The sequence below is a fragment of the Xenopus laevis genome, chromosome 7L, assembly GCF_017654675.1.
Source record: "Xenopus laevis strain J_2021 chromosome 7L, Xenopus_laevis_v10.1, whole genome shotgun sequence".
In the NCBI taxonomy this organism is placed as follows: Eukaryota; Metazoa; Chordata; class Amphibia; order Anura; family Pipidae; genus Xenopus; species Xenopus laevis.
Window position 1 is genome coordinate 62,869,128 of NC_054383.1, and position 13,581 is coordinate 62,882,708.

At 44.1% G+C, this 13,581-nt stretch overlaps 1 protein-coding gene across 5 annotated transcripts; it reads right to left on the bottom strand.

Moving 5' to 3' along the window:
* Positions 1-1,383: 1,383 nt before the first annotated feature.
* LOC108696320 lies at positions 1,384-10,231 on the bottom strand. 5 transcript variants are annotated; one of them, XM_041569110.1, is made up of 3 exons: positions 8,611-8,853; positions 2,131-3,742; positions 1,384-2,026 (listed from the first exon to the last, which is right to left on the bottom strand). In XM_041569110.1, the coding sequence occupies exons 2-3, from the start codon at positions 3,171-3,173 to the stop codon at positions 2,023-2,025; spliced, it is 1,047 nt and encodes a 348-aa protein (XP_041425044.1). In that variant the 5' UTR covers positions 3,174-3,742; positions 8,611-8,853; the 3' UTR covers positions 1,384-2,022. The 5 variants fall into 5 exon arrangements, with proteins under 5 accessions (XP_041425044.1, XP_041425042.1, XP_041425040.1 ...); XM_041569108.1 differs by lacking the exon at positions 8,611-8,853 and adding an exon at positions 9,449-10,231 and having other exon boundaries at positions 1,384-3,742; XM_041569106.1 differs by having other exon boundaries at positions 1,384-3,742.
* Positions 10,232-13,581: the final 3,350 nt, after the last annotated feature.

The window sequence follows — 13,581 nt, forward strand, 5'->3', positions numbered from 1 at the left end:
GCCACACCCGGCTTGCTGCAGTCATGCCTGATGAACACAAATCGGATGGGAATCGGAATGATCGGGCGACTGTGCAAATGTCGGTCGTTAAGACGCTTATCCCACATCGGTGGTGGCCATAGGGCGAAATATGAAAAATTTCCACGTCAGTCCCTCCTTTTTCGCCATATGTCGTCACAGCAACGGCTTCCTAACGCTACAATCACTCCAACCAAAGCGTCTAAAGGGTACAGAAAGAAAAGGGAACATGCTACACTACAAATGCACTAACAAGAAGAACCGGCCTAATATTCTTGATCTTCTTTATATCTTGATCATGAGGTCCAGACTGGCCTTCAGGGAGGTGATGTCATCAAACAAGGTTTCTGGTTATGTCTTCTTTGAGAAGAACAGCCCAAAAAAAAGTCTCCAAGAAGGGAAGAAGTCGGTTCTTTTAGGGACAGTCCATAGTTTGTGTTAAAAAAAAGGTGGTGGTTCTTCCTGTGCTGATCTTCCTGAGGTAAAGGGTTCCAGATGCTTCAGGCGATGGCTCTTTATGGAATCATCACATGGTCCTCTGCACGGCTCTTTGCAACTTGGTTCACCAAACAACAGGTCATTCTCGCCGTCACATAGAGGAGGAAAAGAAAGCAGAGCAGCATCAGGACATACACTCCAACTTCTTTAAGCCATGATCCAATAGAAAACAACATATCACTGAAGCCCCCTAAACCTTTAAAGGGGTTCCAACCCACCTCTGCAATAGCGCGTGCTTGTCCCTGTAACTCTTTCACCTTGTCAAGATGGGCCTGAACCTTGTCCCCAGTATCTTCCACCCAGGTACAGCAATCCTCCCCGATGAACTCACAGAAACCCCCCTTTGATGCCAAAAGATAGTCGAGAGCCATTTTCTCCTGAAGCAGAAGGGTCTTCAGCTGTCGTTGTTCAGAAGAAATTTCTCTCATGGCTTCGACTCTCTCATTAAACATCTCGTCCATTATGATGGAAAAATTATTTAGCCGCTTCATAAGTTCTATACCCCATCCGGTCCATGCCGGAAACCATGCCCATGCACGGTCCCCTGCGGAGAATAGCTCTCTCCTGGTCCTTCTTCCCACACTCACCCTCCTCTGCACCATCAGGTCCTTGTGACTGTCGGCAATGTGGGAGGCAGGGACTAACCTGACTATGGAGCATGAACCTCTAGTATTCAGGGGGAACGACTCTATAGGCAGCCTGGCCGCACAAAAAGTAATAGGGCCCAGTTAATGAGACACAAAGGTCATTGGGGTTACGGTTACGGGCATTGCGCAACTGGATGGATAATGGGATTGCTGCACCCTCCTGAATGTCACACCCTCCCCCCCAGCAGACATAATCATGTCTGGTGGTTAGGTTGTTACCGTCAGGGATTCTATGGTCGATCTGGATGGTTATCCCAGATGGGCATTCGGTCCTCCCCAGGGACTTGGCTCCAAAACCAGAGCTGATATTAAAACAAATCCCGGGCTGGCCTAATTGACCAGATACCCACACGGGTCTGCTAAGTCTAGTACAAGCCTCGGGGCTGACATCAAGACCATAGGTGACATTACCATCTAAGAATGTCTGATTAAATTCTATGGACAGATGGCGTTCCGCTGATCTACCTGAAGGACTAAATTTTCTCATGCCCACCCTGATGTCATAAAGGGCATGTACTGCCGCCATCGCCGGAATGCTCTGGCTCGGAGGGGGTTTGGAGCACACCCAGCAGTTGGACCTATTTGCTGTCTTTGCTAATTGTAAATGCATCTTGAACAGTAAATTCGGATGTGACTCCTCATAACAGTATCCAAAATACATTAAACAACAAGTGTATATAGAAACAATGCACCTGATCATTGCACTTGATAGTTCAGCAGCTTCTTGCAGTGGCTGGCGTGGATCCACCCGTCACGTTCCTCGATCTTAAGGGAGGTGGATGTTGTCAAAAGAACCTGGTAAGGCCCGGTGTATCTCGCCTCTAGTCCCTGGCGCTGATGTTTCTTTATGACTACCCAGTCACCTGGTTGGATAGAATGCAAACCGGTTATAGACTCTGGATCAGGAATAGATTCATGAACTCTATGATGTATCTTTTGGAGTTCCCGCTGAAGAGACTGCACATACCCCGTCAACTGAGAATGTAAAGACGACAGCTGCTGGGGAAAGTACAATCCCGTCTTGGGCCTACTCCTGAACAGAATCTCATAAGGGGACAGCCCGTGAGGCTGTCTTGGGGCATTACGCACAGAGTACAGGGCAATAGACAAACACTCAGGCCAAGGTTTGCCCGTGTCAGTGGATATTTTAGAGATCTCTGTACTCTCCGCTTGAGCCTGCAACTTCTCAAATTCCTCGAGAGACACATTAGTGGGTTTAGCTAGCATTAGAGACAGGGGAGGGGGATCAAGGGCTCCTTCTTTAGCAGCCAGATCTGCCATTGCATTGCCCTTGGCTTCCATGGTGGTCTCTGTGGTGTGAGCTTTGACCTTTAAGATATCCACTTCTAAAGGAAGAGTGAATGCTATGAACAATCTATTGATCATTTCGGTATGTTTTACAGGTTTCCCCGAGCTAGTGAGGAATCCTCTAGCTTTCCAGATTGGGCCAAAATCGTGAGCTATACCAAAAGCATACCTCGAGTCCGTGTGTTCATTGATCCTTAAACCTTCATGTTTTTCACAGGCTCTGGCCAATGCATGTAATTCAGCCTCCTGGGCCGACATGTGGCTGCTAAGAGAGCCTCTTTCTACTACTTTGTCAACTGTTGTTACAGCGTATCCTGTGTGAGGTTTACCATCTGATGTGTAATACCTGGAACCGTCTACAAAAAGGTCTATTGCTTCCGGAAGGGGAGCTCTCTTGACAGGACTAACTGCTTCTGTCTCGAGTTCCATGAGTTCAAGACAGTTGAGGATTGTACATCGTTTCAGTGTGAGGTTAGTTGGGGTGAGGAGAGCCACTTCGTATTTGGTCAGACGTGCTGCTGAAAGATGTTTGGTCTGGACCTGGTTGAGAATCTCTTGGACAGAGTGTGGGGTGAGAAGGGTTAGAGGGGAATCTAAAACTATGTCACCAACTTTCTGTAATAACACCGCACAGGCGGCGGAAGCTCGGACGCACCCAGGTGAACCTTTGATGACTGGATCCAATTCAGTGGAAATGTACATGATGGGTCTATACCTGGATCCATGTAATTGGGTCAGTACCCCAGTGGCATGCCCTTTGCTTTAGTGACAAAAGAGATAAAAGGATAGGTCATAGCTGGGAAGACCTAGGGCCGGGGCCCTGGAGAGTTCCTGGATCAGATCCTGGAGGGTTGACCAGTGTTCGTCAGTTAGTTGAAATGGTGTCTGAGAGGGTAAAGTATAGAGAGGGCCCATTTTGAATGAAATATTAGGGATCCAATCTCTGCTGTAATTGATCAGACCTAGAAGGGCTCTCAACTGTCGGGCATTACGAGGTCGGGTGAAGTCTTTGAGAGTCTGTATCCGTTGTGTTGTCAGGTGTCGGGTCCCTTTTGAGATACAGTGGCCTAGAAAAATAACCTTCTGTAGCTGTGTCTGTAGCATGAATCCTTGTCCGGGCAACAAACTAATAGATCGTCCACAAATTGTAACAGTGCGACCTCCGGATCCTCTGGCACCCACTGGTCTAATACCACCTTTAGCTTGCAACTATATTCCGATGGGCTAGTCATGGACCCCTGTGGTAACCAGGTCCACGTCAGCTGTCTACCCTGGAACGAAAAAGCAAAGAGGTATTGACACTGTGGATCTAGTGGAACAGAAAAGAAGGCATTAGACAAGTCGATAACACTAAAGTACGAAGCTTTAGGAGGGATGGACGCAAGTAATGTGTGAGGATTAGGCACTAACGGGGCATCACTGACTATGATTTTGTTAATGGCTCTGAGATCATGGACCAGTCGGTAAGTGACTTCCTGACCCTTGGCTGATTTTTTTGCGACTGGAAATAAAGGTGTATTACAGAGCGATTGTGTTGGGGTTAAGACCCCGATTTGGAGATATCTATCAATCTGGAGCTTGAGACTGTCCATCTGCGCTATAATCAGAGGATACTGTGGCAACCGGGGGCAATCCGTATAGTGGCTGGAGGTACTGGCAGCAAGCCAACATCATATTTGTCAACCGCCCAAACCTTAGGGTCTACCTCAGCTAGTACATCCAGGGACAAATGTGTACCAGGTTCTCCAGTATACAGGACTGCCACCACTGCACACAGCAACTTGTCTGTGAGTGCACTAGTTACCACAACACCCTCTGGGGTATAAGTGATGTTGGCCTGAATCTCCAACAGAATGTCTGCTCCCAATAGGTTGATAGGGACATCATCTGAAACTAATAGAGATCTAACTGCTTCGGTGTGTTGACCTAACCTGCAGTACAATGGTTTCATCTCCCTAAGAGTCACTGGATGACCTGTAAGCCCAATGGTGGGGGTTGTGTTGCCAGAGAGTGGAATCCTGCCTTTTAGATCTTGTCTTTTTAGAACAGTCCTGGCTGCGCCGGTGTCGATGAGGCAGGACAGAGGATATGGCAATTCCTCAAGAAATAGATTGACATGGGCCGACACCGGTTTGCCTTTCCCCTAGTGGGCGAAGCTATGGGACTGTGTAGCAGCTCCGATGGTTTTAACTGTTTCAGGGTCTAGTATGAAATGGTAGGTTCCCGGGGGGCCCTCCGTACTACGGTAGGATTTCCCCGGGTTTGGGTTATGTGCGTGAGGCCGGTCAGGAACAACTTTATAAGGACTAGGAGAATTTTGTTCTTTCTTGTCCTCATTTTCTGGACAGTGGCGCGCTAAATGTCCTTTTTGATCGCAATTAAAACAAGTTATATTAGTACGTTTGGGGAGTTTCTTTTTCCTAGGATAGGGATGGGGGTCCTGGGCTATTAGCTCAAGAGCTGCCATGATTTTGGCCGACTTGGCCTCTTTCCTGGCATGCAGGTCCAGTTCTATGGCCTGGATTGTTGCCATAAGGGAGTGGAAACTCATAGAATGGGCCTCTGGTCGTGCAACCATTAGCCTATCTCTTAGCTTAGGCACCAATCCAGCCAGAAATTTAGCTTTTAACATTAGATGGATGGGCGATACTGGCTGGGTGTTCTCTGGGGCATCTGGACCTGGCTCAAACCCTGCATATGTTACCCCTTGTTTTCACCTCCGCCAATAGACTGAGGCGTCCTCATCTGGGCCCTGGATCGCTGTCATAAATTGGAATGGGGACACAACACTATACATAGTGGGCATTTTGTCTGTCAGTTGCTTACAGAATTCCTTGCCCCCCATTGTGAGCTGCTCATGTGTAGTTATTGCACACCTGTAAATGATGTCATTAGCCACATCTTTGTCTACTGCAGCTCTGAGGATGCGCGCACAATCTGCTCCGCTCATCCCATAGCTTAGCTGATTGACTCCCATTTTCTTAGCGAACCCACGCGGGTTCGTCCTGTGATCCGGGAGGTCATTTAAAATCTCCCTGATCTCCCCCGCAGTAAAAGGCACGTGCCAGGTGATACGGCTCGTGGCGTTTTGTGCAGGAAGTCCCTCACATTCCTGTACTCGGACTGGAAACACCCGGAGGGTGGACCAGCCTCGGCGGGGGCCCTCTGGGATGGTGATAAATTAGTATAAGGACTCATAGGGGATTGGAGAGGACCTGCCACTGTCAAAATTTCCTCAAGGGTGGCCCGGGACGGATATAGGGGCTCCACCCTCTGATGGTTGGCCGCAGGCCTAGACCCCAAGGCCACAGGTGCCGGTTCCTTAGATGGAGCCTGCCCTTTCAAACTGGCGTCTAGTTGCCAAAGTTTGGTAATGAGCTGACTCCGGCTTCCATCAAACCCAACCCCGTAGACGTCCCAAAGTCTATCCCTCAGTTGCCCCCCCGTATCGCCTGTAATCCCCCTCAGGGCCCTGTTGGAAGTCATCCCTTTCCAAGGCCTCTATGCATTATAATTTGGATTTGTCTATTATAGAGATACCTCTGGCTTCATATAAGATGACCAAATCGGATTTTCCAAGGCGGCAGTAATCCGTTTTGTCAGAGGCATCTTTTGCGGATTCCGGATGTGGGGATGGAGACAGATGAGCTGAGGCTGTTGAGATGACCTGTGTTGCTAGCAAATTTAAACCTGTTTGTAGCTCTGTCTCATCCTTATCATTATTGCTTTATACAGTTCTGGCTGGACGGGAGTACATGATTATGTTTGACCTTACTGTCTGAGACTTTTGAATGCCCTGCTGCTGAAGCTTGGTAGATTCCTGTAACCACAAATTGGCCTTCTCTAAAGACCCATGTGTTTGAAGTCTGGAGTGGAACTCACGGACGAACTTTTCCCAGATCCAGACCTCAAACGTCCCCTCCTTAGGGATGGACCATTCTAAGACCATTTGTGCCAATCTTTGAGGGGCTTAACAGTCCCTCCTCCATATGTGGATTTCATGTGTTGCTGAGCCGTCCTGAACTCAGAAGTGGTACCCTTCTGTTCCCTAGATTTCCCTACACCCATACTCGAGTCTCGAGCTTTTTCTAAATAGATGCGTCCACCTACAGTGTCTACGTCCACCGCACAGATCGCCGTCGATCCTTACCTGTTCGTCCTCTGAGTAGCTCTAGGGCTTCAAATACGAACCACGGTCATTATCCACCGTAGCCCACTCAGAGAGAAGGATCAGCGGCCGAGGGATCCGGACAGGTACGAACCACGGACAGCTTCTTTATCCATCGTGCTAAATTGGCTCAAAACAGTGCCCTGACTGCAGGATAAGAGTCTCCAATGCCTGGAGTGTTGACAGCAAGTGAGAGGGAGCGACAGGAAGTGAGAACAAGGGAGATATAGTTGAACCTTCCTAGGGATTCCGGTACGAACCACGGACACCTGGTCACCCCAGTCAGGTTTTGAGAGAAAGTGGCTAGAAAAACAGATAGAAACAGAGAAACCCCTCCCCAGTTCACCTCCCCAAGTTCCGTCCCCCAAGCTTCCGGTACGAACCGCGGACACCTGGTCACTCAGTGACGAAAAGTCAAGAAAGCGAACAAGAAAGGGAACAGTCCTCAATAATTTCCCCACAAACTCCACCCCCGGGCTTTGATACAAACCACGGACACCTTCCACCCTTAAGATGGACCTCGAGGGGAAGAGAAAAGAGAACAAAGCTCACGCAACAATTGATGAACCCGATTAGGCTGGGCCCACTTTTTCTCCTCACAAAAAGCTAACCAGTTCACTGTTTTTTCACCCTATACAGTCCGACTTCGCAGCACAGCCCTTATGGTCGTAACTAACAGGAATTTCCTTCCTAACAGCAACTTTCATAAGCAGACAGCAGCTATCTTACACTACCAGACTTCCAATGACTGAAAAGATGTCTTCCAACCAAACCTACAGAGAATGTGTTGGTTTGAGAATAGATTAAAACAGAAAAGAGGGCTAGCCAAAAGCAAGGTGAGACAGAGAGAGAGAGAGTGGGTAAGCAAAAGTGTTTTAAAAGAGAGAAATGGAGAAAAGTGAGAGAGATGAGGAGATTAAAGGACGGAAGGAAGGATAAAGAGAGGAAAATAAAGAGAGGAAAATAAAGAGAGAGCAGGAAAACAAGGAGTATAAAAAGAGAAACAGCTAGTTAACAAATAGCCTTATGTTGTAAACCATGTAACACTCTTCCTTCACTCACACAAAAGGACAATTACAACACCATGTGATGGTCTCTTCCTTAGGAAAACCCCCTATCCCGGAGGAAGTAGGAGTCAATAGACTGCAGGGAACAGCAGAGAGGTATAACAAAAAATGTAAAAAATGTTCCAAAAAGTTCAAAGAGAACTTTGCTTTTATGAAATGTAAGATGAAAATCTATTATATACAATAGAACAACTGTTAGGGTTTTATGCAGGGGATGTGTCTCCCACCAATAGCCCAATATACCTTTTCAAAAACAAAGACAAAATGGCCGCTGGCACATGTGCTTAAAGACAAAATGGCCGCTGGCACATGTGCTATTTCAAAATGGCGTAGGCTCCCCCTGTTCAGCGCTCAGCAAGGGCTAGAAACTTGGTTTGTAATTCAGATTGGTCGGATTGTTACCCAACCTCCAATATTGAAACTTGTAATAATAAAAGCAATACAATCCTCCCAAACAAAAGATTTTCTCAAGGAGTCGCAATTTTAAGACAAACACCACTTAGTTGACAGACAGAAAATGAACACAAATGAAAAAAAACAATGATTCTAAATCCCCTCTAGATACTGTTGGCCATATCTGCCTGCTACAAGATTATCCTACAACCACCCGGCATACACAGAAACTCCCTCCACTGGTCTCAATCACTCACAGATCCTCCAGCAGGGTGCAATCACAGTCCCTTATGGTTAAAAAAATAAATAAATGAATAAAACCCCACAGCAGTTATGCAGATATGCCCCCAACCAGTACCTGGGCAGTTAATACTGAAAAACACCACACATACACCCAAAAGGTTCTTTTGGTAGATTTTTACCTGATTCCAGCAGCCTAGAGACCACAAACCAGTTTGCAGACAGCAAAAACTTTCTCAAATATGAGAGTATCAAAACAAAAAGGTCTTACCTCAATGCTGGCCTTTTTTTGCTGCCCGAAATAAGATATGGCTCCTTTTAATTCTTAAGGGAAAAATTGAACCTCCTGCCATAGACTCGCCATCTGTTATCGTAGAATTAAATGATCTTTTGTCTTAATGGACAATCGATCCGGAAACCTTGAGGTATCGTGTGGCGATGTTGCGCAATCCCCCGGAAATAACATCACAGCAGTCGTTCTTAGCTGGGGTCCAGTATTCTGCCTCCTTCTACAATGGCCAGTGGCTTATTATAGACCAAGACAAAAGGTGGTCTTACAATATATCCAATCAATGAGCATGTTATGCTATGAATCAATTGGTGGAACCAGCACACAGACACATGTCCATAGAAGGGGGGGGGGAAGGTAGACTTCCCTAGGCAAACAAAAGACACCAGGACAAAAGGCACTTCCCCCGGTAATATACATATACACAGACACAGTGATCTTAGCATGGCTTGTACTGATCTTGTAAAAGTACACCTTTGTTCAGTGGTCCATATTCCTCAATCCCAACCGGCGCCACACCCGGCATGCTGCAGTCATGCCTGATGAACACAAATTGGATGGGAATCGGAATGATCGGGCCATATGGCGAAATATGAAAAATTTCCACGTCACTATATATAACCTGCCTAACTGCTAGTTGATCCAGAGGAAGGCGAAAAAATGCCTTCCTGAGTCCAAGATGGCAATCAGTCCATAGTTCAATTTGTAGTTTCAAGGAGAAGCAATCCCAAAAGTTAAAAAAAACCCTACCCTACATAGACCCCCCCTTTCCCCCAGCCTAAGTGTTACCCCAGGCAAATGCCCCTAGCTTTTTACTTACCCTTCAGTGCAGATTCAGTCATCGAAGTTCACGGGCGCCATATTCAGCAGCTTCAGTAATCTTCAGAATGAGATACACATTTATCAAGGGTCAAATTTCGAATTCGTGTGAGTTTTTTAAAACTCCCATGAACTTGAAATTCGACCAATCAAAATTTATTATAAAAATTTAATTTTTTAAACTCGGGTGAATAGGATCATCCCGAAAACTCGAATCAAATTAGATTTGAATTTTAAAAACTTGAAAATCAGGAAGGCTACAAACATCACCAAATTGATTCATTGATGTCTCCCATTGACTTAAGCAGCAATTTTAGGTGGCCTGTACTGCAGGCCCAGACTGGTAATGTATCAGTTCGGGCATTTGCCCGAAGGGCTGCTCTAGGCTCTGTTTAAGTGGGCTGCCGGCTCCCTGAACAGATGCAGCACTTAGTAAACATTGCGCAAGTTTTGTAATGTGTAGGACTGCCCTGCTGACTGCTGCTCAGACTGAGGGAGGGTGTGGGGGCAGCACAGGGCCGGCAGATCGCTCACCATTAGGACCCAGGAGCAGCTTTTTCTTCCTGCTCACTGTGACTGAAGTTTGCCGGGATCGAGTTCAGTGTGAGGCCCCGCCTCCTGCCTGTTCCTCTGTCAGGGAAGAGCAAAGGAGCGCCAGAACAACCAAACAGCTGCAGACAGCCTCATACTGATCTGGGCTCTGAAAAAACTGGGTAAGTTTGTGGCTGGCTGTTTTCCAGATTCCCCCTCTGCTCTCAAACTCCCCCCCCCCCAGCCAAACAGTGTGCCTGGAGAATAGTGTAAAAGACTAAAGCTTTTTTCCCCCTCAAACTATAACTATCTGCCACTGTTAATTTACTCTCCCACTTTTACCAAGTATTTATATATACACTACAATAAATTATTGTGATTTTTAAAAATGGAGTGCTGGTCCTTTTCATAATTGTCTGTCTGTCCGTCCGTCTATCTATCTTTTTATTGTCTGTCTGTCTGTCTATCTACTCATTAGTAAGCAGCCGCACTCGAAAACCAGTCTTTCATTGATGTGAACAGGTGCAGGGTCAAACTTAATATATACAATTTAGTTGAAAAGACCCGCACTCCAATTCTTTGTGAATCAAACTAATTTCTTTTATTTATATATAATACACAAAAGCCATGAATATCCTGTAAATTATATCCTTATAAACGGTGAGTAGTGATGTCATCAGTTATAAACGGTGAGTAGTGATGTAATTTCTGTCACATGACTCACTAAAATTTGTGTATTATAATTAATAAAGTACCCCCAGTTGTAAAATATGAGGATATTATAAGTTACCTCGGAGTTCCATGACCTGTATAAAAACACTCGGCCTTCGGCCTCGTGTTTTTATATGGTCATGAAACTCCTCGGTAACTTATAATATCCTTATATTTTACAAGAGGGGGTACTTTATTCACTATATATATATATATATATATATATTATATATATATATACACACAATAGAAACAATTTAATTAATCACAAAATTGGAGTGCAGGTCGGATTTATATATATATATATATATATATATATATATATATATATATATATATATATATATATATATATATATATATATATATATATATATATATATATATATATATATATATATATATATATATATATATATATAAATTATGGCTTGGGTGATACCCGACTCTGTCACAATATTTCCATTTTCCGGGTGCTTGGTCAAATAATATGTAGATAATTATGAAAATTATCAGTTTTATCGTGATTTTTGAAAACGGAGTTCTGGTCCTTTTCATAATTTTATATATATATATATATAAAGGCAGAAAAAGCTGATGTACACCAGGATTTTCTTCAAAAAGATAAAGCATTTATTACATCAACATTTCGTCCCTCGCATGGAGCCTCTAGCTATCTATATATATATGTATAGATATACTAGCTAGATAGATATACTGGATACCCCGGTGCTCGTAAGAAAATTGTATAAGGTATGCAGGAAATTACAGCACTCATATGATTTGTTTAGCAAATACAAAAATGTTCTCTATTCAGCTCAACGTTTTGAGCCCGCACAGGGCTCTTTATCAGGAGTACATAATATTTTGTTATATACTCCTAATGAAGAGCCCTGTGAGGGCTCAAAACGTTGAGCTGAATAAAGAACATTTTTCTTTTTGCCATAATTTCCTGCATATTATATATATATATATATATATATATATATATATATATATATATATATATATAATATATATATATATATATATATATATATATATATATATATATATATATATATATATATATATATATAGAGAGAGAGATAGATGGTGTGTGTGTGTGTATATATATATATATATATATATATATATATATATATATATATATATATATATATATATATATATATATAAAATATGCATGTGTATAAGTAAAAGACCAGCACACATTTCTATGTGGGCTGCTTTGATTTTTTTGACAGGGCTGATTTTTACTGTAGTTTCAGGCTTTCCGCAGCACCTTGGGTGTACCAGATTAAAACCCATCAATTCAGAAGCAAATGCCATATTGGATGTGCACTCTGGAAGTGTGTTAAGATATGTATTAATGTGTGTGCTCTCATACAGATCCCTTTCTGATACTGATACAGTGTTGTGTGCCATGATCTTTGTCTGCTAATGCAGAAGCGAGATTTTCTTTTCCTGGACTGGAACACGGCATTGGGCTATGAACGGGTTAATCCCTCCTGCCATGCAAATTGGACAGGAAATAGCAATAAATGACTCGCTTCCGCCCCGGCCACCATCTTTTGACTCCTTTAATCTCCCCAAACGAGGGTGGGAAGCTTTGCCCACTGTCATGTGCCAGTCCAGGAAAAAAATATCTTGGTAAGTATGATATGATTTTTGTTTTTCCTGTTCCTTACACATGGTAGTGGGCAATGAAAGGGATGTACAAAAGCACAACACACATATTAGGGAGGGACTTTTATTCGAGACCAACAGCTGATTGTAAAACCACTGTACCAAATGCTGCAGATTTATTAGATAATATGTCAAACTTGTAATGATTGATGAATGTATTAAAGGATGACCAGACTGCTGCTCTGCATATTTCCTCTGAAGATGCCTTGGATTGGAAGGCCCAAGACACTGCTATGCCTCTTGTAGAGTGTGCTCTAATACTGGAGGGTACTGTGCTGGATTTTGAAGCATAAGCTATTCTGATACATTCTCTGATCCATGACGCCACTGTCGATTTAGAAGGCTGAGTTCCAACCTTCTTGCCTTCAGGAATTATCAAAAGAGAGTCAGATTTTCTGATGTTTTTGACTGTTATGGTAGGTATTTAGACACCTTACCACGTCAATCATGTGCCATTTCTGTTCTGTAGGTGTCTTTGGATTTGAAAAGAACATTGGTAACACAATGTCTTGTGCGGTATGAAATTCTGACATTACTTTTGGAATAAATTTATTTAAAATCACTTTATCTTGTAAGAGTGTGATTTTTCCTTATGCTATGGTGAGCGCTTGTAACCCACCTACTCTTCTGGCTGAGGTTATGGTCAATAGGAAACATATTTTTAAGTTCAGCACTTTTAGAGGTATGGTCGAAATAGGTTCAAATGGTTCACCCGTTTGTGCATCCAGTACCAAACTGAGATCCCAAGGAGGGACTTGTTTTCTGATTACTGGAAAAAGTTTCTTGAGACCAAGGTAAAACCTTCTGATCATTGGTTTCTGAGCCCATGATGGGCCTGAAAAGTGAGATATATCCGTCACTTGTCCTTTGAGAGTAGAAATACTTATTTTCATGTCTACTCCCTTCTGTAGAAATTCTATTATGTGAACCTCTGTTACTTTATCAGGGTTCAGTCTTTTCTCTTGGCACCATATTGAGAATTTTTCCCAAATGTTAAAGTATCTGTAACGAACATACCTGGTGGTCTAGGGGGGACGACGAAAGGGACGCCTGTCGCCCCCTCGGCGGGGACGCCCGCCTCGACGAGCGGCTCTGTAGGCCGCAGGCGCCGGCGTCCTAGGGATTTTCTTAAAGGCGCAGGCGCGCTGACGTAGTGACGTCCGCGTGCAAGGGCGCGCAATTCAAACACTATTTAAAGCCCAT

What these genes read in the sequence shown, in the direction of transcription:
- LOC108696320 (XM_041569108.1), bottom strand. Translation starts at nt 3,173, where the DNA reads ATGTACATTTCCACTGAATTGGATCCAGTCATCAAAGGTTCACCTGGG.